Source organism: Microtus pennsylvanicus, chromosome 9 (assembly GCF_037038515.1).
Source record: "Microtus pennsylvanicus isolate mMicPen1 chromosome 9, mMicPen1.hap1, whole genome shotgun sequence".
NCBI lineage: Eukaryota > Metazoa > Chordata > Mammalia > Rodentia > Cricetidae > Microtus > Microtus pennsylvanicus.
The window spans coordinates 802,296-828,769 of NC_134587.1; the positions used below are offsets into that span (position 1 = coordinate 802,296).

Below are 26,474 nucleotides of genomic sequence, written 5' to 3' on the forward strand. Positions count from 1 at the left end.
ATCCGACTGCCTCTGGCTCCTGGGTGCTGGGATTAAAGGCGTGCACCACCATACCTGGCTAAGAATGCAAATTTCTGATTCCAGTGAACATTATGAAGTACATAAGCAGGCAGGAGTGATGGCAAGAGCTTGACAATCACAGAGGACCTCGCTGAGGAAGAGAAATTTGAGCTGGGTCCAGAACACTGAGAAGGAGCCCATCTCACAAAGAGCAGAAGGAAAATCCGATCCTGAGTCCTGAAAGTGCTGGTTGGATTTCTTTAAGGAACAGGAAGCAAGCCAGTGTGGCTGAGTGGAAGGGGCTGGGGGAGGGGAGTTGGAGGAGCCCACACTCTCCAAATGGTACCCTCCTTAAGTTGTGGGACACACAGCCAGGATAAGGATTTGTTTTTCTGAGCAAAATTTCAATTCAGCACACACGCGCGCGCACACACACACACACACACACACATTCAGAGCTGATCATGTACCAATCAATTCTGCTCAAAACAAAACCAATGAGTTATGTATGTTATAGATGCTAAGACCGGTGTTTCATTGGCTCTTTCCGTTTCTCTCTTCTTGCCCCCCCCCCCCTTTCAAGCTTCCTAGTCCGGTGCAAGCCCACTGTTGGCAGCTGCCTCATTTGCCACCTCCTGAGCCTACCCCTCAGCAGCTGCTCTGTCTGGGCAGGAGTAAAGGAGGCAATTAGAGGAAGCCTGGCGGCAAGGGGTTAAGGGAGTCCAGAAGGCGACCAGAGACCGTGTTCTAAACAGGCTGTTGCTTGTCAGGGTCTCCAGGGCCAGAGCACCTCAGGAAGGAAGGTGATCACAGAAGAGATGCTGTTAGGGTCGGGCCAGAGGGACCCATGATTGAAAGGCGCCACCTGTCAGATCTTCAGGGGAAATTTGAGCCTCCCAGTCTAAGAGAAAGTGTTGTACCAACAGGGCAGTAAACAATGCTCTTCCCAAAGCCCAGGCCTTGGGGCGGGGGGGGGGGGGGGGGGGGGAGTGAAAGCAAGGAGGCGGGACTACGAGCTGGGGGCTCAAAGCCTCCAGAACTTAAAGGATGGTCAGAGTGAGGCCACTCAGCTAGAACGAGGCAGGAGCTCCTAAGCTGCAGGCAGAACCCCACAGGTAGGAAAAGCCCTGGGCCCCTTTCTTATTAATCCCGTATCTTCCAGCCCCTCCTCTTCCATCCAAGAGCCGGATCTACTAACGGGGGTCCTGCAATGAGAAATTCAAGCTGCTTCTTTATCCTCTCCACTCTATCAACTGTTTTTAGCTGCCTAAGGGAGTCGGGAAGCTTGAGGTTGGGCACAGAGTAGCCTGCAAGCAGCCATTTATGAAGAGGGCTTAGCAGGACAGGTAGAGGTCTGGGGGGGGGGGGGGTTTAGGATGCAATGGCCTCTCTGAGAAAGGGCTGAGGAGGTAGGGGCCTCAGAGCTACCGGGAGAGGGACTAGGTGGCAGTGGGAGATAGAGGCATCACAGAAATAGCCAGCATCTCTCACACTGTTCAAGGCTCAGAACTTGGGTTTTCCTTCTGGACTGGGGGAGCTGAACCAAAGAGCTGAACTGGACACAAGATAAGGATAACGGTTGGGGTTCAGGGGAACAGAGAACGAGGAGTCAGGAGTAAAGCTGGGAAATGAAGGGAGTCTAGGATGCCCTGAGGGGAACTCTACTTATTCAGTGGCTCCTCCCCCAGGTGCGGGGACTACTCTTCTGCGCTGGGACCATTGAGAGGACACTGGGCTGAGGATCTAGTGGGGAAAATATCTTCAACATGTGCGCTAACCCTGGACTCTGGAGACCTAGGTTCTGGATATGGTTTGGCCTATTTAATTCTCCTATGACGTTAGTCATAAGTACCATAATCCCTAAGCCAGACCCCTAAAGTATAAAGTGGGGCTAGTCACCCCCTTCCGAGGGGTCAGTCAAGGAACTAAAGTAAAACAGAGTGCTTCAGCGTACTCTGTAAAGTGGGGGCAGAATCGTGAGTGCTGGGGCAGGGTGCTATCCTGCTCCTCAGTATCCAGGTTTTCTCTTCCTATTTATGACAAGCCTAGAGGGCAAAGCGGAGGTGATGAACTGGTAAAGTAGCTGAGGTGTGTGCGTGTTCCCATGCATACCGTTGCCTCCCTCCACCTCAAGACAGCTGAGGTGTGTGCTTGTTCCCATGCATACCGTCTCCTCCCCCCACCGCAAGTGTGTAGCCTGCAGCTACAAGGATAGACGGTTGAAGCAATCAGCCATGTCTTAGCCAAATACGCCTCACTTGGAGGCATAAAAAAGGGTTTGCTGTCATCTTCCTGACTTCCGTTCTCTCTGGCTGTGTCATTTGTAATGCCCTGGGGACCAGGTCAGATCATCACCCTCGCCCAGGAATGGCACAGTCAATCTTCAGCAGGCAAACTATGGGCTAAGGACTCTCCTTCCAAATCCTGCCCACGTGCTAGTGGCCTGAGCCTTCCACCATCCATACGGGTGGGTGGATATTTCTATTTCTATCCAGAGAAACGAAAAGGCGGAGCAAGCATCGCACAGTGAGTGGTGGGAGCTGGCATCCCCCCATCACAGGACCACAATGCCGTTCACCACTGGCGCATGCCACCTTTCCCACAAGGGCAAAGAACAGAAAGAGAAGAGGATGTGTGGCTCATTCAGATCTTGAGCTTGGTTTTGTCAAAGGGATCAATAGGACTGCCTCATGGAAGGCATTTCAGTAAGAAAAGAGGGCAAAGAGAAAACCCGTGGACAGGTAGGCTTAGGGAAAGGTGAATTCAATGATTTCGAGCTATGTTTTTAGTTTGTTTTTTTTTTAACTCAGTGACACCTGATACCTCCTTAAGTGCTAATAATGCTGTATCTCTCTAGGAGAGAGAAAAGCTGGCTATATTTGGAACAACCTTGGTCAGTGAATAAATACATCTTCCTCTCACTGTCAAAAGAGAACCTTTGTTTTGTCTTTCTTTTTTCTTCTTCCCTTCCTTCATTTCCCTTCCTTCCTTCTTTCCCTTCCCTCTCTTCCTTTCTTCCTCTCCTTCCTTTCTTTTCTTTTCTTCCTTTCCTTTCCTTCCCTTCCCTCCCCTTTCCTTTTACCTCCTTCCTTCCCTTCCTTCCTTTCTTCTTTCCCTTCCTTTCTTCCCTTCCTTCCTTCTTTCTCTTCCCTCCTTCCTTTCTTTTCTTTCCCTTCCCTCCTTTCTTTCCTTCCTTTCTTCCATTTCTTCCCTTCCTTCCTTTCTTCCCTTTCCTTCCTTCCTTCCTTCCTTCCTTCCTTCCTTCCTTCCTCTCCTTCCTTCCTTCTTTCCTTTCTTCAGCTGGCCTCAGGCTCATCATGGACTGAGACTGACTCTCCCCCTCCTGCCTCACAGATGCTAGGTTTACAGGCATGTACACTACACCCAGTTTATACCATGTTGGAGGTTGAGTTTAGGGTTTTGTACGTTTCAGGAAAGCACTCTGCCAGTGAGCCTATCCCTTTCGTTTGTGCCACGCCTCCACAGACTATCATCTAGAAACTCTGCCCTGAAGCTGGGATTCAGAGGGAATGAGCTGAGTGACAGGAATGCCGGGGTCCCTATGCCACGACCTCCTGGCCATCACCCTTGTATGCTGCGACACAGGCACTTTCCCCTCTTGCTAGAAGATATGGCTGGAGCTGCTGCACCACCAAGGGGCTATGGTGGTGGGCGGTCTTCGTATCTTTATGAAATTTCATCTGCTTCCTAGAAAGTGGAGGGCACCAAACCCAGAGACCCCAGGACTTTTGTCTGGAGGAACAGAAGACTGAGGTGGGTGGCTGTCTTCACGCCGCCTGAGCTCTGTCCCAGTTTACCAAGGTGTCCTAGGTGCTCTCACTGAGAAAGTACTGCCAAGAGCAGGCGGTATTTTTAGCCAGTGACAGGAGCGTCGCTTTTCTTATGGTCTGAGTCATGCCCTGAACCCTATCTGGGAGCTGTTTTCCTTGTAAACAGACCCCCTGACAAGAGCAGGTAGTAAAGGAATTGGCCCTATCCCCAGCACCAAAACTATACAGACTCAAAAAGGAATTTCCAAGTTAAGGGAGCATCTTCTCCACATATACCCAAGAGCAGGTGGAGGCCAGCTTTGCAGACCAGGGAGTGTGTGATTCTAGTCTCACACCAGAGCAAATTCTTCTCATTGACTTTCTCAAGAACCACGGAGGTTCAGAAACGAGCCTGCCCGGGGGCTGTTGAGTCTCGAGTGTTTTTACAACACCTCTGCAATTTGACGTCTGTACTTGCTTTGCTCAAATGTCCGCGATGCCCGTCTTGTTTTGAATTAAGTTATTTTTAAATCCAATAATGCATTTTTAAAAGACATTTCAGATCACTGCTGGAGATAGAAGCTCAATATCGCTCACCAGAAATAGAAGATAACTGAGAATCCATGTCATGGAAGCGAAGCAGGGTTGTTCAGTTCTATAGGCTGGTCTGCTTTAGGCTCTAGGGGGTGAGCAACGATTGTTCCTTCCTTATTCTGGAACGAGGGCAAAAAATTGTGACCACCTCACTGTGCTCATAAAAACGAGGCAAAATCATTGAAAAGGCAGTATGTGAGCCTGGACGCTTCATTCGGTGATAAAGTGACGGCTTGCATGCGTGAAGCCCTAGGTTTGATGATTAATAACACAATAATAATGATAATGATAATAATAATAATAATGGTCAAGTGTAGTGGTGCGAGCCTGTAGTTCCAGCACTCAGGAGACGGAGGCAGTGGGATCAGGAGTTCAGGGAAATCCTCTACTAAAAAGCAAGTTTGAGACCAACCTGGGCTACATGAGACCCTGCCTCAAAATAATAATAATAATAATAATAATAATAATAATAATAATAATAATAATAAAGCCATAGCCTACAGAAGGGTATTGGATAAAAACCATCCAATATCAAGTCAATATGGCCCCACTTTAGCAAAAGATCTGTATGCTTTATGTTACCACAGGGAGCATGGTATGTGGTATCATGCCCAGCTAACTAGGAAGGGAAACAGGACAACAGATTTCTGACTCCTGAGCCAGGGCACTCAGAGGGCAAGGTCTGCATCCCATGCCAGGCGGCGTGTGACCAAGTCTTCATGTCTTCCCTTTCTAGACATGGAACAGACAGAAGGGAGTCCCTCTGAGGACAGGACCACTGTCTCTCCAACTGCTGGGAATCTTGGGCAGCCAGGAAGCACTACAGAGGAGGTGGCTGAAGGCACAGCTGGGACAAGTGTGCAAGAAGGGTCTCCAGGTGAGGCAGGACAGCAGTGTGAAGCCGCATCTGAGGGCGCGGTGTCAGGGTGGCACCCGGAGGATGGAAACGGATCCAATGAGCTCACGGCAGACGCACAAGAGGAGGCCAGTGGGAAGGAGGAAGCCAAGGCTGATCTTGCAGAGGAGGAGGGCGGGAAGGAAGAGACCACCACGACTTCTGAGGGAGAGGCTAGCAAGAAAGAAGAGACAACACCGGAACCCAGCGAGGTTAAAGGGAAAGAGGAGACCACGCCGACCTCGGAGGCGCAGAAAGCTGATGGAAATGAGGCTGATCTGGACGCTAAGGATAAATCGGATGTGAATGATAAAGTCAAGCCTGAACCCAAGGAGGGTGTTGAGGCAGAGGCTACTATTGAAAAGGCTGAGACGGAATCTCAGCAGAAGGCTGATGTAAAAGACCAGGCCAACACTGAACTTGAGGCAGCTGATGGGACAGAGACTGGAAGTGACGCAAAGGAGCTGCAGGTGAGCAGGGATGAACGAGGGTTTCAAGTCTCTTCTTCCCTGGAATTAAAGCCTCCCTGATTCCCTTGTTCATCTGGGGTGTTGTTGTTGTTGTTACTACTACAAAACACCCAAACAAATCTATTTAAAGAGGGGGGATTATTTTGGCTCATGGTTTCAGAGGTTTCAGTCCTGGCTTCATTGCTTTGACGTCTATGCTAAGGCAGAAAGACGGAGAAAGGGCACCAGGATAGAGAAAAACTGTTTTCCCCATGGCAATCAAGGAACAGGAGACAGGGAGAAGAAATCTCAGATCATAAGATATTCCCCTTGCTGGGGAGATGGTTCCTTGGGTAAAAATGCCTGCTAAGTGAGAAGAAGCACCTGGGTTCAAATCCTCAGAACGCATGGACGAGCCAGGCACAGGGGCACACATCTGAAATCCCAGGGTGCCTGATAGGAGGCAAAGACAGGAGAATCCTATTATGCACAGCCCAAGAACAAAGAGAATTTGTCTCAAAGAAGAGAAAGAAAGGATTACACCTGAGGTTCTCCTCTGATCTATGCACGCATGTGCATGCACACACTGTGGCTTGTGTGTGCCCATATTCACACACGTAAACACATTTACACACACACACACACACACACACAGTGGCATGCCTGTGGCCATACTCACACACATAAATGCATACACACACACACACTGTGGCATGCCTGTGGCCATACTCACACACATAAATGCATACACACACACTGTGGCATGTCTGTGCCCATAATCACACACATAAATGCATTCACACACACATACACAAACACATAACAAACATACATGCATCACTTGAAAGATATGCCCTTCAAAAGCACACCCCTCATGGATAGATCCTCTCACTAGGTCCCTACCTCCTGTAATAACTCATTCAATTACGAACTTGTTGCCAATGTGATAGTCTATTGGTGAGGTTAGCACCCTCATGACACAAGTACCTCTCAGTAGAGGATGTGGCCGCTTTCTATCCAAACAATAACTAGGGAAAGCACAGTCTTCCTCCAGCAGGTACCAAGATCCTGGGAGTGGGACTGGGGGAAGGTAACTGTGGCTCAGACTGCCTTCCAAATCTTTCTGAAGTCCTTAGAGAGCCTTGGGTAGCTGCCCACACAGATCCCGTTCATCCCAGGAGCCAGGGAGTCCCACGGAAGAGCAGGAGCAGGGAAAGGAGAAAGAATCAGAAGAGAGGGCAGCGGTGATTCCCAGCTCCCCCGAGGAATGGCCTGAGAGCCCTACAGACGAGGGACCCAGCCTCAGCCCAGGTAAGGGAGATCCCAGAATGCCACACTGCTGACTTGAGGAAAGAGGTGCAGGGAGCCCATGACAGAGCCTCAGCTTCCTCCTGCTCTGTTCTGTCCCTCCAGATGGCTTGGGTCCAGACTCCACAGCGTCCGGAGGGACCAGTCCTTCAGCCAGGTAATGCCAAGCCCCAGAACTCTGACCCCTCCTATCTCCTGCTGCCACTTCTCTCTGGGCCTCCCCAGAACCTGAGTTCCAGATATTCCAGGATTCCTGGCCCTCAGCCTTGTATCCCAGACAGATCCCAGGAAACAAAGAGTGAGAGGCATGGGAGACATCTGGTCTACCTCCTGTTCTATGGCTGAAGCCTCTTCAGGACCCATGATTTCAGCTCTCTCAGTGTCAGCTATAAGAATGACCAGAAAGCCTGAGTTTGGATGAGGGCTCTGCCACTTACCAGTCATGTGACCTTGGCTGTGTCGCTAAGCCTCTTCTCATCTGTGAAGGGAACGTGACAGTTGTAAGGACATCCCAGGGCTATTGTAGCTCCAGTGATGTGTGAGCAGAAAGCCCCTGACGTCCAGGAAGTGCTAGACAGCCAGGCTTGTTCTCCCACGGCACCCAGTCTCTTCCTTGTCCTCATTTTACAGATGGGAAAGCCGAGGTTCAGAGAAGTAAGGGGACAGTCTCAAGATCACACAGGAATTAAGAACAAAGCAAGGCTCCAAACTCAGATCAGAGCCCAGGCGTACTCTAGTTCTGTCCCATGTGGGCTTGACAGACCACAAGCTTCCCAAAATTAGCCTGAGTCTGCTCATTGCTTCTTGGCCCATCCAGTTCTAGGCACAGGATGTGTGTGTGTACCAGTTCAGCACAGGTCTGTCCATAGCAGAGACCTCTGCCCCATCAGCCAGCAAGCCCCACCCCACCCCCACCCCCACCCCCGAGCTGCTCTGGACTCGGTGGTGTTGGTTTACTCCCCGTTCATGCTCCTGCCACCTCTCCACGTAGTGAGTCTTCGCCCAGTGATGTGCCCCAGAGCCCCACGGAACCCCCACCCTCGGTGGAAAAGAAGGAGAGAGCACCAGAACGCAGGGTGTCGGCCCCTACTCGGCCCCGGGGACCCCGCGCACAGAATCGCAAAGCCATCGTGGACAAGTTCGGCGGGTAGGATGCAAACCAGGAGCCAGGGTGGACTGAGATTTTCCCTGGGATCTAGATGCAAACCAGGAGCCAGGGTGGGCTGAGATTTCCTAGGATCTATGGATGGGGGCTAATGGAGGGAGGGAGGCCTGGGGACCAGCAGAAACCATCACCTGTAGCCTGAGATTCCCCACAAAGGACTGTTTATGGTATCTCGCTCCTCCCCTCACAGGGCAGCCTCGGGCCCCACTGCACTGTTCCGGAACACAAAGGCAGCCGGGGCAGCCATTGGTGGTGTTAAGAACATGCTTTTGGAGTGGTGCCGGGCCATGACGAGAAACTATGAGGTGGGCACGGGCTGGGGATACAGAAGGGGCAGGGACACTTTTCCCCAGGACAAATGTGTGGCAGAGAATCTGAGGGTCCAGATTCCAAAGGATGGGAGAGGCAAAGCCCAGGTCCTCTAGCCCAGGGTCGCTTAGGTCTTTCGTTCCCTGTCCGTCTATCTCAGCACGTGGACATCCAGAACTTCTCCTCCAGCTGGAGCAGCGGCATGGCCTTCTGCGCCCTCATCCACAAGTTTTTCCCAGATGCCTTCGACTATGCAGAGCTGGACCCAGCAAAGCGCCGGCACAACTTCACGCTAGCCTTCTCCACTGCAGAGTAAGCCCCAGTCCTGGGAAGGCAGAGTCGGGAGGGAAGTGGGTGGCCTCAGAGAGATCCAGAGGAGCATACAGGATGCGTGCAGGTAATCAACCTTGTATCTGAGGGGTTTTAAAAGCACCTTTAGGTCAATGGCTCAAACAAAGAAAACTATGCTCCGTTGTGGCTTCCGTTCTAAATGAAGAGACAGGACCTAAGAACATACATGCAGCTAACATATAATGACAGGCAGCGACAGGTGCCCTGAAGAACATTCAAAGGCCGGGGAGATATTTCAGTCGGTAAAATGCTTGCTGCACAACCTCGAGGACCTGAGCTCCACCCCAGAACCTGTGTAAAATGCCAAGTGTGCCCTAGACAGGCAGATCTCTGGAACCTGTTGACTGTACTAGTCTAATTGGTGAGAGACCAAGACTCAGATAGCTTGGCGGGTGGCTCCTGAGGTGTAACACCCAACACACATGTGTACACCAACACACACTCACAGAAAATTCAAAATTGAAGCAGAATGAAAGAGAGAAGACAGGTAGACCTTCTGGTTTTGGACGTGGGGTCAGATTTTAACTCTGTGTAACCTTGGACATGCCCAAGGTCCCCCACATCCCATGATGTTTCCCCCTTGTACAGAGATAAGAACTCGGTAACATAATTAAGTTCCTGGACCCCGTAACAGGGCCAAACCCACAGCAAGCCCTTCAAAAGCTCTTGACTGCATTGCTATCATTATAATGAATGATAGGGTACCATGATAATCACCGTTCACTTTGGGTCCTGGAGGGGTGTTATTGCCGAGGCTCGCATAGCCACACGCCAAGGGCAGTGTAAAGAAGAGTGAGACCGAAGGGGGAAACTGGGTCAAAGATAAGACTTTGAACAAGGGGTGTGGGGACACATGGCTCTATTCCCCGCACTCAGGAGGTGGAGGCAAGAGGACTTCAAGTTCCAGGCCCACCTGGGATATGCAGTGAGAGCCTATCTTAAGACAAAACCAACCAGCTAACCAACCAAACAAGCATGGTTGCCAGAGTGGCAAAAAGAGGTTGGGGTTCCTGCCACCTTCAAGCTCCTACCTCCAACCTGGGAAATGACGCAGAAAGAAACTTCTAAGTCACTGGTGGAGACAGGGTTGTGCAGAGGGTGGGGTAGGAAGATAATAGACTAGGAAACGTTAGGGTCTGGAGACCCAGGCCCATCGAAATTATAGGTTCCCTGCAGGGACCTCAGGTACCACACTCCCAGCTGTTACACTCTTTCACCTTGGGCAAAGCACCAAACCCTCTGAGCTCAGTTCCTCCTCTGCTTGTTAGAGATAAAGAGGAGTAACCGAGACCGTCTCCCGGAGTCACCCGATAAGACACCTGGCACCGGGCAGGGAGGCCCCAGCCGTGATTAGCCAGGCTTATCAGCCCCAGCAGAACCAGGGCTATCAAGTAGCCTCCAAATGCAGCCAAGATGTTAGAAAATGAGGACTTGCTGGGTCACCTGCCATCTGGACACACAGCGAGCAGTCATACAAATGTTCTCTGTTGACAGCTATGGAGCACCCTATTAAAAACAATCGGGGGCCCTCTCTAGTGTGGAATGGCCCTTTTCTGCTCTCTCCTCCGTAGTGTCTCTTGCCAATCGGATACAGCTTCTGCTTTGTGGGCTTGGTTACTGTTGGCCCCGTGAGGGCAGAGTTTTGGCTGACAAACAGAAGACTGTTAGCACACAGTAGGTGCTTACAAAATAGGTGATCTCACTGATGGAAGCTATTCTGGTTGCTGCCAGCCAGCACTCTAGGGAGGACTCATGTTCTGTCCCTAATCCAGAGCACAGCTGTGCTCATGTTCAAGGAGGAAGAGAATACAGACTAGAAAACGTGAGGATCCGGAGACCCAGGCCCATCGAAATTACAGGTCCCCTGCAGGGACCTCAGGTACCACACTCCACTCACACTGGGTTGGCTGACCCAGTGGCCTTCACTTGCCTGGACCCATCTCCTAGGCTCCCTCTTCACCTTTGACCCTATGCCCCTCCTTCTGCCCTCTCCTCAGGAAACTAGCCGACTGTGCCCAGCTGCTAGAAGTGGAAGACATGGTGCGGCTGGCTGTGCCCGACTCCAAGTGTGTCTACACCTACATCCAGGAGCTGTACCGTAGCCTCGTGCAGAAAGGGCTGGTGAAGACGAAAAAGAAATGAAGGGCAAAGCCACGCAGGTGGAGGAAGCAGGGTGAGACAGCCAACAGCCATAGCCTTGAGGTGCTTCACGCGGGTGGTACCAGTCATTAAAAGTGCTTTTGTAAAGTTCCTCTTGTTCCTTGATGCTCCCCGCACCCCAATGAGCCACACGTGTGTGCAATAGGCAGTGGCCAAAAATAAAAAGAAGCCTGCATTTGGAGCTGTGGGTGGCAGTTTCCCAGGTCCCCCCCCCTCTCCACTTCTCCCCCACAGTGGGGGGATTTCTAGACAGGAAGTAGACCATCTCTAGAAATCTCACCCAACTGGGCTGCCGCAGCAGGCCAGTAAGTGGCGCTCTCGAGATGGTCAGCAATTCTAACTCGATGGTTTTCAAATGAAACAAATCCCTCCCAGTGTGTCTGAAGTTTCGCCTTGTGTTAACGCCACTGTACTGAAGCTCAGTGGGTGAGAGAGCGCTGGTCTGGCATCTATGAAGCTGTGGGTTCATTCCCTAGCACCAGCGAGGGGAAATCAGACAGGCTGCCCAGGCAGGAAGAAATGTGGTCTCTGCTGATTGACAGATGTCCATTGGAAGGCATCCTGAGGATGGTCCACTCAGGGCCAGCATTCCTGATTGTGTGTGGACAATAGCCACTAGAAGCAGGGTCACACTCCTTTACCAGTCCCCAGCCAGCCCTCCTTCTAATGAAACATTTAACCCAAGCAGCTCAGAAGGCAAAAGGTACAGGCCACCAAGCCAGATGGGTGGCCTTGGTTGAATCCTCAGGACCTACATAGCGGAGAAAACTCTCTCCCAAGAATTGTTCTTGTACCTCTGCTCCCAGGCCTTGGTGTGCTCACCCACTGTACACAAACACTCAAAATGAAAATGCAACAAAAGCTTTAAAAAAAAAAAACCTTCCCTCTCCTGGAAAACTTAGCTGAACTCTGGGATTTATCTGTGAAGTCAATGACAGACAAGCGCACACATTTTGTGGAGCTCCCTGGACTAGAGGTTAGAGGTACACAAACCCCTTCGTGAGGCCTAGCCCCCAGAAACGTAGCCAGTCAGAGAGCAAGCTGTCTACAACACTGAAGTCTGATTCCTGGATGGAGTTTAAATTCTTCATTTTGAGATTCACCAGCGCAAAAACAAAATGATTAACACTTAAGTCTGGGCATGCCTAGAACAAGCATGGCTGATTCCAATCACTCAGCAGTGAATTTGGCTCCTTCTTTGTGCCCAGCCTTCTAGCCATGGTCCTGTCTTCCTTCTTCCTTGGTGCCTGGGCCCTGAGGCATTCAGGTTTCTGCCAGATGGAGAATGGGAAAGCAGGCCCAAAACTGTGCGGACCTAACTTGCACTGGCTTTGGGAGCGGCCAAGCGTGTGGGAATGGCACCTCTACCATCAAATGACTCGGGGAAGGAGCACTCCCCACACAGGCCTCCCCCACACACACACTAGGCACATTTATTCATAATTAGCAGCCACAAAGGAAATTGTGATCAGAGGATAGGCCTCCAAAGGCCTCTGGTGCCAGTCCTTATACGCACCCACTAAGCAGAAGATGTAGGCAGAGAGGCCTGAGAAGGAGAGCTAAGAGGGCCTGTCCTCTCCAAACCTAAGGGTGAACTCTTCTGCGTTTCTCTTGAACATCTCTGGGTTCTGGGTCAGGAGCTCGCCAAGTTCCAACCGCACAGGCTCTTCTGTATTGGGTTTACCCACCAGCACAATGAGGGCCTCCAAGACTGGGGAGAGAGAACAGAGAGGGGGGTCAGTGCCAAGGAGGAACATGGGAGCTGGCACCCAGTTACCAAGCTTCGGGCAAGGGGCTGGAGGTTAAAATACACAGACGCACACAGACAGAGAGACAGCGACACGCGTCATCCTTGAATTCCCCAAAAATGCCCCCTTTATTGTGTTCAGGGGCAGATTATATAGAGATAGCCACGCCCCAGCCAAACCCACCAGAAACCACTCTCCTGCCATCAGGAACTCCTGCAGGTCTCATGCTCAGAGCAGCTGTAGGCACTCAGATCAGGGGATTACAAGAAATTCAGGATCTGGGGTCTCACCGCTCCCAACAATTTTCTGTTTTGTTTTTTAGCGCTCTCTCTCTCTCTCTCTCTCTCTCTCTCTCTCTCTCTCTCTCTCTCTCTCTCTCCTTCTGTGTGTGCGTGTGTGTGTGTGTGTGTGTGTGTGTGTGTGTGTGCGCGCGCTCATACATGTGCAGATGGTCTTGGAGGCCAGAACGGGGAGTTGGATACCCTCAGCCTGGAGTTAGAGGGCGTTGAGAGGGGCCTAATGTGGGTGCTGGGAACTGAACTGTCCTCAGCAAGAACAGCAATCGTTCTTAACTGAAGAGCCACGTCTCAAACACCCTGGTTTTGTGTTAGGTTGGAATTTTAAAGAAACTTTTATTTGAGGTGAAGGAGTTCTAAACTAAAGACTGAAAACCGTTCCCACCCCAGTGGCTTTTAATCTTTCTCTGCTGTGCACAAACCGTGGCTCAGTTTCTCGGTCACACCTGAAGAGTATCCCGACCGACCGTCCAGTATCTCAGGAAGCATCCCTTCATCCCACAGGCTCACCTAGACTTTATTCACCTTTAAAATGTGCTTGGGCGGGAGAGATGGCTCATCAGATAAGGACTTCTAAAAGTCCTGAGTTCAATTCCCAACACCCACATGGTGACTCATAACTCTACAACTGTAGTCCCAGGGGATCCAATGCCCTCTTTGCTGCGCATACACGCAGACAAAACATCCACATATATAAAATACATAAGTAAATAAATGTATTTATTTGGACCGTGCGGTGACTCGGCAGTTAAGAGCACTACACTTGATTTCCAGCCTTCACATGGCACCTCACAATTGTCTGTTGCTCCAGTCCCAGGGTTCCAACATCCTCTTCTGGCCTTCACCGGCACCAGACATGCATATGGTGCAGAGACATACATGTAGACAAAGGATACATACATATTAAATAAATAAATGGTTAAACATTTTTATTTATACAGTCTTAAGTTTCTACACATGAGTATCTTGCCTCTGTGTGCATGTGTGCCACATGCATGCAGTACCCGTGACAGCCAGAAGAGGGCACTGGAATGCCTGGAACAGGAATGACGGATGCTGGGAGCCACCGACTGAGGTCTGGAACCAAACCCAGGTCCTCTGCAGAGGCAGCACACCATGCGCTCTTAACTTTGGAGTCAGTCACCTCTCCAGCATCTGTTTATTTAGTTTTGACTCAGGGTCTAATGTAGTCCAAGTAGACCTCAAATTTGTTATGCAATTGAGAATGAGCTTTTGAAATTAATTTGTGTGTAGGTGACACGTGGAATCCGACACACATACCTGACACAGAGCTTGTATAGAGGCTCATGTGGCGCGGAAGACAGACCCTAAGACCTTAAAGACAAGCACTCCACCAACCGACTTATACCCCTCTCCCTATCTCTTCTCTTTTAAGCCTTTAACTCAAATTAAGCCCCAAACATCCCCCACGCAATGGCCTCCATCTACACGAACCCTCTTCTGGGCAAGGCCAGCCCTACCTTGGTAGGTCTTAGTGTAAGGCTTCCAGTTCCTGATGCTGATCAGGGGCAGACACACCAGCCCATCCTCCCTGACGTTGGGGTGGTAGATCTTGGTGATGAATTTCAAAGTGGGAGGCTTTAATGGGTAATCCCTGGGGAAATCGATCCGCAGACGGAACGCCTTGAGGTTATAGGGAGGTTGGTCCTGGTCAAAGACAAGACACTGAGTTCTGTTCTGATGATGCAACCCCCTGAAAGATGGATTTTCTCCAAGGGCTTTGATCTGGTTCCCTCCCTTTCCCATCCCAGGATCCTGGGTTTCTCTGTTCTGCTCCCAGGAAGATATGAGGGTTTGGCAACTGCCTTAGAAATGAGAGGAAGGATAGACTTTCACAAGACCATTGGACAGAAAAATCTGACCCTGGGTTTCACCCTATTGTCCTGTGTGACCCACCTCCCATCCCTGAACCTCAGTTTCCTCAACTGAAAGATGGGACAGAAACCCAGAAGATCACACAGACAGACCTGGCTAAACTCAACAGGTCACAACAGAAAACAGACAGACACGTGAGAAGGAGATGCCCAGGGCAGAGAAGAGGCGGCCATGAGAGCTGAGTGTGTGAGTGTGTGTGTGAAATGGTTGAAGAACAAAGTTACTAATTGAAAACGGTGCAGATGCTATGGAAAACCAGAAAGCAGTTCTCCAAAAATCAAAATGGGATCCATCAATTCCACTTTGGGAAATATTCCTCAAAGAATTTTTTTTTTAAGATTTCCTTATTTTATGTGTGTGAGTGCCCGCATGGAAGTCAGAAGGCGTTGACTCTCCTGAGATTGGAGTTACAGACAGTTGTGGGCCACCATGTGCAACAACTGAGCCTCTCCTGTTTTTGATAGTTTGTCTGCTGAACCTTCTTTGGTGGACTTGGTAGCTACCAGTTTGAAGGAGAGATGTCCTCTAAGTAGCTACCAGTTTGAAGGAGAGATGTCCTCTAAGTCCATAGTTTCTGTTGGTGTGTTCATTGGTCTGACTGGACTTGGAAGGAATTGGTCCAGAGACACGGCCTTTAACATACACCACAACCTCCAGAAAGAGATCCCAGGTCAAAGGACAGTCTCACCTAGGCCTGACCCTCCCTGCCCATGCAAGCCTGTGTCACCCCCTACCTAAGAGGGGACACTCACAGGCAGCAGGAGCATGTTCCACACCAGCACGTTGTCATCATTGCTAGACAGGTCCCGCAGGTACGGTGGAAGTTGTTCCAAAAGATCCTCCAACTCCTGTAGGGGTCACATGGGGGGGGGCAGTGGGCCAAGTGCCCATAACCCCAGCCCCCGACTGGCAGCCATGCAGCAAGCCCAAACAGGATATCCCAAGAGCAGAAAGCAAAAGGTCAGAGCCTGTTGTGGAATATTTGCTTACACTGTGTGAAGATGTGTCACTGTGATTGGTTTAATAAAGAACTCACTGGCCAATAGCTAAGGGGGAGAGAATAGGCGGGACTTCGGACAGAGAGAGGAACTCAGGATAAAGCTAGGCATGCAGTAGACACCAGTTAGACACTGAAGAAATCAGACATCCAATACAGAAGAGAGGTAACTGAACCACATGGCAGAACGCAGATTAATAAAAATAGATTAATTTAAGTCATATGAGATAGATGAGAAACGCCTAAGCTAAGGCCAAGCTTTCATAATTAATGAGTCTTCATGTTGTTGTTTGTGAGCTGGTGGCCCACAGGAAAACCCAACTTCGAGAGCCACTGCTTAGGGAGCACTTGGTGTGAGCCACCGCTTAGGGAGCACTTGTTGTGAGCCACCGCTTAGGGAGCACTTGGTGTGAGCCACTGCTTAGGGAGCACTTGGTGTGATCACTCAGCACAGCTGATTTCGGCTTCACCCCAGCCCCACTGGCCCCAGTATGAGAATCAGCTGATCACTGCTCTCAAATATTGAGAACTTGGGAGGAAGCTCTCCTAGAAACCTTCCTTTCTGAAAGCAAGGTACCTAACTCTGTCCTCTTGCCCGCTTCCTGGAAAGTCACGGAGTCCCGTTTCCTCTCTCCGTCTTCAGTGATATCTGCTGAGTTTCCAGCACCATATGCACTGGCAGAACAAAGGCAAGGACATCACCCATCCATGCCCTCCACCACATCACCACAGGGTTAAAGGACTGATCCAGGCTGCCCCTAATGAAAACCTCTGCATGATACATGGTAACCAGGGGTTCTCAGAAATGTGGCCCAGTCAATTGGGCATCCCTGATTCTCCCAGAAGCAGTAGCCTGAGCATCCTCCATGGACCCTTGATAAAGACAGGGTGCAGCCCCAGGAACATCTTTGAGGTAATAGAGGGAATTCAGATTGGAGGGTGTGGATAGTGTGGATGGACACACGATCAGGAAGGAGGGAAGCGGGGGGAACAAGAGCGCTTCACAGAGGTCATATGCTGTGAGATGGGCCTTGAGGAGCAGATAGGAGCCCACCAGGCAGAAAAGCAGAACGCCAAAGCCGAGGGCTCAGACAGGACAAGTGTGTGCAGGTGCCCCTGAAATATTAATAGTTACTACAGCTAAGTACATTTGGGAAAGTTGAGCTAAACAGTTTCGTCACTACAGAACAACCCAGAGTTTGTAGATTTGGTTTGGTTAGTGCTGTACTGGGGATGGAACTAAGTGCCTTGAATATACTAGGTGGTACCCTACCACTGAACCCCCCTCCCCCAGCATACCCAGAGTCTCCAGTTACCAGAGTGCATCTGACCAAGGAACCTCACCCACGGAACTCCAGATCTTCTCTTTGTGTGTTGGGGGAGGGGCGATGATGACACACGGGCCATTGTAAAACCACACATTCAAGGCAACTCAGTCCTCTGGGACAATGAATAGATACAAACTGGTGGTTCTCATGCTGGGATGCCTTTACCCACTAGGAGACATTTGCCAATATCTAGACACATCTTCCCTTATCCCGAATGGGGTAAGTGCTACCACAGTTCAGCAGGTCAAGTCCAGATGCTGAGGAAACAACCTGCAAAGAATTATCTGGTCCCAAGGGTCAACAGAGATAAGGTTGGGAAACGCTTGTGTAAACACAGGCAAAGAGAAAGTTCCCCTGCCCAGGGGGTTGGAGGTGGGGTCCTTTGCTGCTGTAAGCCTTCTATACTCCTGCTCCACACACATAAACTTCCCACAGTCCCTTCTATCTCTCAGCCTCTCTTCCACGTCTAGTCAGGCCAACAGTTTGCTTCCTGTGCCTCCTACTTAGAACCATGACCACGCATTTGCCTCTTCTACCTAACTATAACTATCTTCTAGAGCTTGGGCAAGAAGAGAGGCTTAAGTAGAGCACAGATCTAGAGCGCCCATGTTCTGGGCTGGAGATGCAGCTTAGTTGGTTAAGTGTTTGCTTGGCAAGTGTGAAGCCCTGGGTTCAATTCCCAGCCCTGCATAAAACTTGATAAAGTGTTATACATCACTGATCCCAGGACTTAAGAGGTGGAGGCAGAGAAATCGAGAAATTAAAGGTTCAGCAGTTAGGTGCCACTTATTGCTCTAACCCAGAGGACCCGGGTTCAAGTACCAGCACCCACATAGTGACTAACAACTATCTCCGTAACAACCAGTTACAGGGGATCTGATATTCTCTTTTGCCTCTGCTAGCGCCAGGCATGCAGGTGATTCACAGACATACATGCAGGCAGAACACCTGCCTTTTTACACATATAATAAAAGCAATAATTTAAAAAAGAAATTAAAGCTCATTGACAGCTACACATCAAGTTTGAGACCAACCCAGACTACATAAACCCTATCTCAAAAAAAAAAAAATACCAAAGGGGAATTTTCTCTCTTACCACTGGGAATACTTGGATCTCCTGTGTTTTGATGAATTCTGCCATGCCTTTCCCATAATTGCTGAAACCCAAGCTAGGGCACACAGCTCCTCCCAAAGCCTGCTAGTAAGTCACCTGACTTAGAGGAACTGAAAGTGAAAACACAAAGACCATTAAAAGCCCTGTGAGTTAGAGTCTCTTCAGTCTGGGCTCAAATTCCAGCCCAGTCACTCCCGCTGAATACCTGAACAGCACTCACTGGTCAGCCATGTTCTCTCTGATATCTCAGTTTCCTCCTCTGTGAAATGGGAAGACACAATTACAGAGCCTCTATAAAAATTAGATTAAAAAAAAACTGCCTGGCACTAAGGGTTCTGGAAGCAATGCAAGACAGTCCATTTCTTAGCACTAAGGTAGCAAACCTCCTCTGCCCTATTTTGCGCCAGCCTTTAAATTTTAGTTCTGGATGAGCCTGCTCTGGCTTTTTCCAACTTAAAGAATTTCCCTTTGTATAGCTGACGACAGCGGTCACCTCTTTTTCTCTTGTGAAACAGCCTTTCCCTAAATTCGGCAGACTGGAGGGGCGGTTGGGGAAGACTTAAAGCCTGGGTGTGCCAGCCCCAGCTCACCAGCGTTTCTCATCTAAGATCTCCAACCGTGGCTCCCTTTAGCCCTCTAGAAAATCCTAAGGAAACTACCCCCTTCCCATTCTTCCAGATCGTACTCAAACAGTGTCCCAGAAAGAAACGAAAGCGCAAATGGGATACGATTTGTGTTCCTTTTCTGCCCCCTGCCGCCTGACACTGGGCTCAGGCATTTAGCATCTGTAGCGGACTGCGTTGGGAACCTAACAGGGCATAAATTGGAATTTCTCATCCAGGGACTATTCTGTATACATTCTTTCCAGGGACTGCCCATCCCGTCTGCATCTCTAGCAGTAGGTGGCGCAACAGAACCCTTCTGTGCCTGAGATAACGCCCCACTAATAAATTTCTAGCAGAATTGAAACTGAAACCACTTTGAGGAGTTAGTTCATTCTCACCCACACACCCACACACTCACCCTAGTACAACTCGGAAAGCTAGTGACAGCTCTTGTCTTGTGTGTCCCCATCCTAGCCCACAAACACACATACACAGCAACCGCCCCCTTTCACTCCTTCATTGGGAAAGGGTGCAGATGCCTGGGTTTCAGCCCACCCTAATAAGCAAAAGCGCCGGAGGTCAGCCGGAGGAAACGGAAGGCATAGAGCATGGGGCGGGGGGCATAGAAAGGGGTTGTCTTCAATGCGCCTACCTTCGCTACTCGCTTGCTGGCTGTCATCTCGGGTCCGAGTGTGGGGCACCAGCAGACTCCCGCAGGTCCCGGTTCTCTGAATCACAGGCTGAGCCACACCCACGCCCCGCTCCACCCACACGGACCCTAACTGCTCCCCACCCCTTCGGGAGATACCTGGAGGGCGCGGTCGAGTGCCTAGATCCGTTGTCTTGAATCCCAGGAACTCTGCTCTTGCAGGGGGAGACTAAGTCTTCGGAGAGCACTGCTTCCCTTGGTTCCTGAGACCATCCCGAGCCTTCACCAGCCCCCTCCACGCCGAGAACATACTCGCTGTGCAAACTTAGCTCTGGTGCGGGACTCTCTGTGACCTCCGCAAAGGGATAGCCGGCCTAACCCCCACCTCAAAGCCCTGGGCCACGTCACTTTGCCTTTTTGGGCCCAGTGCCCCATCTTAAAGGCGAGCAGGGGACCAGTGTAAACTGATGCCCTCCAAGGAACGCTCCCTTCTCTGTGTGGGATCCCAGTGCAGCCCAGCAGTTGGACCTAGACGTCACAGCGGAGGCTTCTTTTAGGTTGATTGGTGCTGATGCTGTTGGACCCATTCGCTTTTAGTTTGGGGCACTCTGTCGACCTGTAGTCCTTTACTCCTCAGAACACCTAGTAGGTTGCTGCTGGATGGCAATTTGGAAAACAGATGGTGGGAGAAGGCTCAAGATAGATTTCAGGAGCCTATTTTATATTATTACCAGCCTATCACAAACTATGGACCTATTGTGTGTTCTCACGAACAGTCGAGAGTTCCCGTCCCTCTGTGCAAGGGCAGAGATGCCTTGTTCTAGCCCAAGTTGAGCCACGGTGGATTAGCAGCCCCCCCCCAATATTGAACAGCATCTGGAAGAAATTCTGCTGCTGGGATGAAGCTGGTGAGGATCCCACCTTCCCCACCTCACCCAGAAATTAGTATATTTTGAACCCCAAGTTTTGACCCAGTATGCCACATACTTTTTTATCGGTCTGGGAACCAAATGTCTGCTTTGCTTCGCTTGCAGGATAATTCTGCTATTAATCCAGTAGCTTTTACCAGGTACCTCCTAAATGATGACAATAAACAGGTCACCATCAGCAATCCCTCAATATAGGTAGGGGATGAGGAAGCAGGCGTTTGTACCCATTTCTAGTCAGTCTTAGTTAACAAGCACTTACTACTGAGTGCCAGGGACTGTCTAGTGAACACAGCAGGTGAGAAAGTGTGGTGTCTGTCCTCAGAGAAGCTCTCAGGAGGTTGAAACACAGAGAATCCAGACTCTGAACTTTTTTTTTTCAGGTTTTTTTTTTTAATTTAATTACTATCTGCCAGCATGCCAGAAGAGGGCGCCAGATCTCATTACAGATGGTTGTGAGCCACCATGTGGTTGCTGGGAATTGAACTCAGGACCTCTGGAAGAGCAGGCAATGCTCTTAACCGCTGAGCCATCTCTCCAGCCCCTAGACTCTGAACTTTTGTGTCATTGTTGTTTTTGTGTGTTTTTTGAGATAGAGTCTTTTCACTATGTAGTCCTGACTGGCCTGGAACTTGGAACTTGCTGTGGACCAGGCTGCCCTAGAACTCAGAGATCTGCCCACCTCTGCCTCCTGAATGCTGGGTTTAAAGGCCTGCACCTCCACACCCAGCTAAGTCTCTGAATTTTTATTAATAATAACATTAAGAATCACTCAGTCCTCTGGAGGTAGGAGGAGACTCACTTGATCTCCTGTTGAGGGGGCAGAGGCTTTCTGGATGACAGAAACTAGTTAGCTAGTAATTAATATTCGCATGGCAAACATTTCTTTGTGTTTGGGTCCTTGGGACTCTTCCATTTCCTTATGAAATATACAATGAATCATTGTTAATGAAAATTTCCCTACCGTGCTACAGAATGTAAGGACCCAGGGCTTCTGGGAGCCCGGAGAGGCGGTCCAGCAATTAAGGGCATGTGTTGCCCTCCCAGCAACCTGGGTCCAGTTCCTAGGATCCACATGGCGGCTCACAGACCATCCATAATTCCTGGAGATCAGACATTCTCTTGTGGTGCACAGATATGCAGGCAAAACAATCATGCATATAAAATTTAAAAAAACTTTTTAAAAAAACATAAAAGAGAAAAGAAAGAACTCGGGGTTGAAGAGATGACAGAGCAAGAAAAGTTGTTGCTGCCAAACCTGGCTTCCCGGAATCCACGTGGCAGAAGGGGAAAGGAGAGAGCTGAATGCTTTGGGTTGTTTTCTGACCTCCACGAACACACACACACCAAAGAAAACCTAGTAGGAAAGCACACTTGAATGCCTCCCTTTTATCTAACCATATTTTGTATCCATTACCCATCTCCCTCTGTTCTTCCTGTCTGCTAGTCTTGCTCACTTCCTAGTAATATCTATTTTTTTCTCTGCTTCCGTGGGAACTCCTTCAAGCTTCCACACAGGGAGCGAGCTGATGGTGGTGGCTCACACCCTACTGCTCAAGAGATGGAAGTTTAAGGTCAGTTTGGGCTAATATGAGAGTTGGCAGCTAGCTTGGGTTACATGAGACCCTGTCTCAAACACACAAACAGAACAGAAAAATCCACATTCGAGTTACAATATGTAGTGTTTGTCTTTCTTTGGTCTGATTTATTTCATTTGTGACACCCAACACCCATGGAATAAAATTTAAGCAGAAATTTTGAATAAAATCGTTACCCATTCAGAACTGTGCACTAATACTCATTTTGAAAGGTTACAGATGAACATTTAAATTTTTAAGCTCCATTGTATTTCACGTGCATGAGTGCGTTTTATGTGACCGTATGTGTGGGTACCACATATTGCCTGACGCTGGAGGCGTCGGTGGAGGGCGTCGGATCCCCTAGAAAGGTTGTGAGGTTCCTGGGTCCTCCCAGTATATGCTCTTAATTGCTGCATCATCTCTCCAGCTCCTAAATATGCTCTTCCAAAGAAAATTGTTTTTAAAAGAGGGAAATTAAAAAAAATAGAAAATAGAAATAAATAATTGATAATGGATGCTTTAAAGCTCTGACATTATGGACTATCTAATTAGCTCCCCTGAGCTCTCTTAGGAGTTGGTACAGGAGATCATAATAACTTGCTTAAATACAAACCTTTTAACCCACGGCCTGATATAACAAACCTAGACCGCAACAATATAAAACTCAACATGTTGTCAGGAGGTGATGTTTTATTACAGCACTCAGGAGGCAGAGGCAGGTGGATCTCTGTGTTTGAGGTCAGCCTGGTCTACAGAGAGTTCCAGGACAGCCAAGACTACACAGAGAAACCCTGTCAGGGAGCGGGGGCAGGAGAAAGAAAGAAAATAAATTATAACATTGTCATTGTTATTTTCTTTATCGTCATCATTCAGTTTTCAGTGACTTCCAGTGCAGGGGAATTCCCCCAAAGGGATGCAAACATCTTTAAAGGGTTTAAGTAACAAAGCAAAACTGGGGTAGCCATTCAGTAAATAAGCAGAGAGCTCATTTAATAGGAATAAGGCCGGGCTCCATCTCCAAGGCTCCAGAATGCACAGTCACGGATTGAAAAGGCATTTTCTGCTTTTGGTTTGCTTAATCTTGGTATGTGATGGTTATTATTTAAAAAAAAAACAAACCTTCAAGTATTTTTTAAACAATAAAGGTTTGTTTTGGTTATTGGGTTTCAGTTTTGTTTTGTTTTGTTTTGTTTTTTCTCTGGGGCTAGAGAGATGAGATGGTCCAGTGGTTAGTAGGATCACAAACACCTGCAACTCCAGCTCCGGGGCGTCCAACGACCTCGTCCAGCCTCCACAGGCAGGGGCGTCCAACGACCTCGTCCAGCCTCCACAGGCAGCTCTACTCACACAGATATACACACTGTTAAAAATAAAATACAACAAATCTTTTGACTAACAAACGCCTTTCATGTTCTCAAGATCTTTGGTTTCTCTTTGATTTCTCGGAGATAAATAATCAGCTTAATGCTCATCCATCTTTGCTTGTTTTCCTGTTTTTTGAGATGGAGTTTCACATCCTTGACTGTCCTGGCACTGCTCTGTAGACCAGGCTGGCCTCAAACTCATAGTGGTCCTACTGCCTCTTCTTCCCAAGTGCTGGGATTAAAGGTGTTCACCACCACTGCCCGACAGTCTTTAGTATCTCACGCATGCAAATTTCCTCTTTTTTTTTTTTTGAGGCAGGGTCTCCTATAACCCCAGGTGGTCTCTAACTTGATATTTAGGTAAGGCTGATCCTTTGGCCTCAGCCTCCTGTGTGCTGAGATCCCAGGCATATGTAATCATGCTACTATGCTGTCTCTACATCCCATTTTTAACAAGGAGGGCAGAAAGGCTTCACTGCACACTTCACAGGGAGACTTTAGTGACCAAGTTTTGCATTCCCTTTAGGGCTGCGCTCTGATTTTCATGGCTGTTTTTTGCCTTGTTTCCCTTCCTCCTTTAAAAACATCTAAATTGGCTGAGTGGTATCCCAGCACTCAGGAGATAGGGGCAGGCACATTTGTGAGTTTGAGGCCATCCCAGTCTACGAAGTGAGTTTCAGCATAGCCATGGCTGTTACATAGAGAAACCCTGTCTTGAAAAACCAAAAACCCAAACAAACAAACAAATAAGAAATCTTCAGTTTAAAAAAAATTATTGAATCAAAGTAAACAAGAATACAATCTATGTCTGGGCATGATGGTTTAGTGGGTAAACACGTGCCATGCAGACGTGAGGACCATAGCGTGACCACCTAGAACCCCAGGGCTCCTATGGAGGGTGGGTATAAACGGGGAGGCAGGATGTTCCTCTGAGGCTCAAGCCAGATAACTTCCTGGGAAATGGGAGAGACCCCACTCATACATATGAGGTTGTCCTCTAACCTCCACACGAGCTTGCAAAGACACACACGCACACGCACACGTACACACACACACGATTCCAATCCAGGCAAGGGGTATGAGTAACAATACTGACTGTTACTGTATTTAATTCTTCTATTTTTGAAAGAGATGAAAGTTAAAGCATATTCATAGGCCCCTAAAAGTATCGTGGGCTAAAGGCCCTGAGCCTCACTGGCCTGGATTCATTCTATTTGTGGTGAGTGCTATTGATTTTCCATTTACAGAGACAAAGCCCTGCTCTGTTCTCATATCAGGGTATCCAGTAAAGAAAATGAACCCATCAAACAATATGAAAGCAAATAATCCTGCGGACAGGGCAGACGAGAATACGGCCGAATCAGAGACCTCCGTAGCCTTGGAGGGAAGACTGGGGTCCAGAGACGCGCATCCTCACGGGGGCTGGTGCAAGAATTCCAGAGCTGGGCTGTCTCAACGCTCCAGACACCCTTCTGGAGCTGAGGTAGCTCGACTGCCCCAGAACATTCCGGGAAGGGCTGACCAGTCCCCAGTGGCTCATTTTCACGGGATTCGGGAAGTTCCTGAATTACCCCATAGCCTGCTCTTGCCAAGCCCTGGGGCCTGGGGCCTGGAGAGTCGTCTTCCCAGAGGACTCCGTGAGGAAACTGCTCCAGACGGCCTTTGTTTCCAGAGGACAGCAGTTTGTAAACCGCTCAGAGGCAACAAGCCCTAGACCGAGTTTCTTTACATCCACACGGTCACGTTTTGTTGAAGAAGAGAGGGGGAGGGTTGGGGAGGAGCAAACTAATGGGGCTGCAGTGAAGGCTCAACATATTTTTTAGATTATGTATTTATTATGAATAAAGTATTTTGTCTGCATGTATGCCTATAGGCCAGAAGAGGGTACCCGGTCTCATTATGGATGGTTGTGAGCCACCATATGGTTGCTGGGAATTGAACTCAGGACCTCTGGAAGAACAGCCAGTGTTCTTAACCTCTGTGAAGACTCAACATTTTTTAAGAGTGCTCACTGCTCTCTTAGAGGCTCAGGGTTGCATTCCCAACACCTCTTGCTTATATATGAAATGTAAAAGGGTAAAATGAACTGCCTTGGAGGAAGGGAGACCGACTTCTGTCACCCAGGTAACCAATGCTGCTGACCAGAGGACCCACCCAGAGGGAGGAAGATTGATCATCCCGTGCCCTGAGAATTTTGTTCCCTCCTGTTTTTCTTTTCCTTTTTGGTTTTTCGAGACAGGGTTTCTCTGTGGTTTTGGAACCTGTCCTGGAACTAGCTTTGTAGACCAGGCTGGCCTCAAACTCACAGAGATCCACCTGCCTCTGCCTTCCGAGTGCTGGGATCAAAGGTGTGTACCAGCACAGCCTGGCCTTGTTTTCTATTTAACCTAGAGGGGGAAGGCTAAAGATGCAGTCTAGAGTTGAGGCTGAACCATCCACGGGTCGGCTTTCTGGACCCACTCTCTGGGTGGCAAATGGTAACAGTGCTAAGAGATAAAAATATGATCTTTAAAAATACAGGAAGAGGAAGAGCTGTGGAAGGTGAGGGCCTCGTGGAGTCTCTGTTGCTTGGTAGCTCAAGGCAAGACCCAGAAATGTCTCTAGGAAGCTCTAAGTGAAAAAAGAAAACAGCCATGTAGTGCATCTGAGTGCAAACTGTGTGTGTGCTCACATATGCATGCTGTCGTGCATGGCACGTGCATATGGAGCCTAGAGGTGACTTGGGGTATCTTCCACTGTCACGTTTCACCTATCTTTTGAGGCAGGGTCTTGCATTGGATGCAGAGTTCACTGATTGGCTAAACCAGCTAATCAGGATGTTCTGGGCCTCCCCTGTCTTGACCCTACCCAGTGCTAGGGTTATAGAGTCTTATGGCCATGTCTGGCTTTTTGGTGGGTGCTCAGAACTTAGGTCCTCACAATGCTTGGGAGGGGACAGGTGGTTTAACTATCGCCCTAGCCCCAAGTTTT

At 49.2% G+C, this 26,474-nt stretch overlaps 2 protein-coding genes across 8 annotated transcripts; one reads left to right on the forward strand and one right to left on the reverse strand.

Moving 5' to 3' along the window:
* The first annotated feature begins 1,010 nt into the window (after positions 1-1,010).
* Smtnl1 (smoothelin like 1) lies at positions 1,011-11,091 on the forward strand. 3 transcript variants are annotated; one of them, XM_075984687.1, is made up of 8 exons: positions 1,011-1,115; positions 5,101-5,729; positions 6,845-7,019; positions 7,122-7,173; positions 8,008-8,163; positions 8,372-8,486; positions 8,651-8,802; positions 10,839-11,091. In XM_075984687.1, the coding sequence occupies exons 2-8, from the start codon at positions 5,103-5,105 to the stop codon at positions 10,981-10,983; spliced, it is 1,422 nt and encodes a 473-aa protein (XP_075840802.1). In that variant the 5' UTR covers positions 1,011-1,115; positions 5,101-5,102; the 3' UTR covers positions 10,984-11,091. The 3 variants fall into 3 exon arrangements, with proteins under 3 accessions (XP_075840802.1, XP_075840804.1, XP_075840803.1); XM_075984689.1 differs by having other exon boundaries at positions 6,887-7,019; XM_075984688.1 differs by lacking the exon at positions 1,011-1,115 and adding an exon at positions 3,716-3,774.
* Positions 8,376-19,751, reverse strand: Ube2l6 (ubiquitin conjugating enzyme E2 L6). 5 transcript variants are annotated; one of them, XM_075984691.1, is made up of 5 exons: positions 18,363-18,489; positions 15,694-15,789; positions 14,527-14,713; positions 12,518-12,712; positions 8,376-8,903 (listed from the first exon to the last, which is right to left on the reverse strand). In XM_075984691.1, exons 1-4 carry the CDS (start codon positions 18,405-18,407, stop codon positions 12,561-12,563), a joined length of 480 nt encoding a protein of 159 aa, XP_075840806.1. In that variant the 5' UTR covers positions 18,408-18,489; the 3' UTR covers positions 8,376-8,903; positions 12,518-12,560. The 5 variants fall into 5 exon arrangements, with proteins under 5 accessions (XP_075840806.1, XP_075840807.1, XP_075840805.1 ...); XM_075984692.1 differs by lacking the exons at positions 8,376-8,903; positions 18,363-18,489 and adding an exon at positions 19,638-19,751 and having other exon boundaries at positions 12,421-12,712; XM_075984690.1 differs by lacking the exon at positions 8,376-8,903 and having other exon boundaries at positions 12,421-12,712.
* Positions 19,752-26,474: the final 6,723 nt, after the last annotated feature.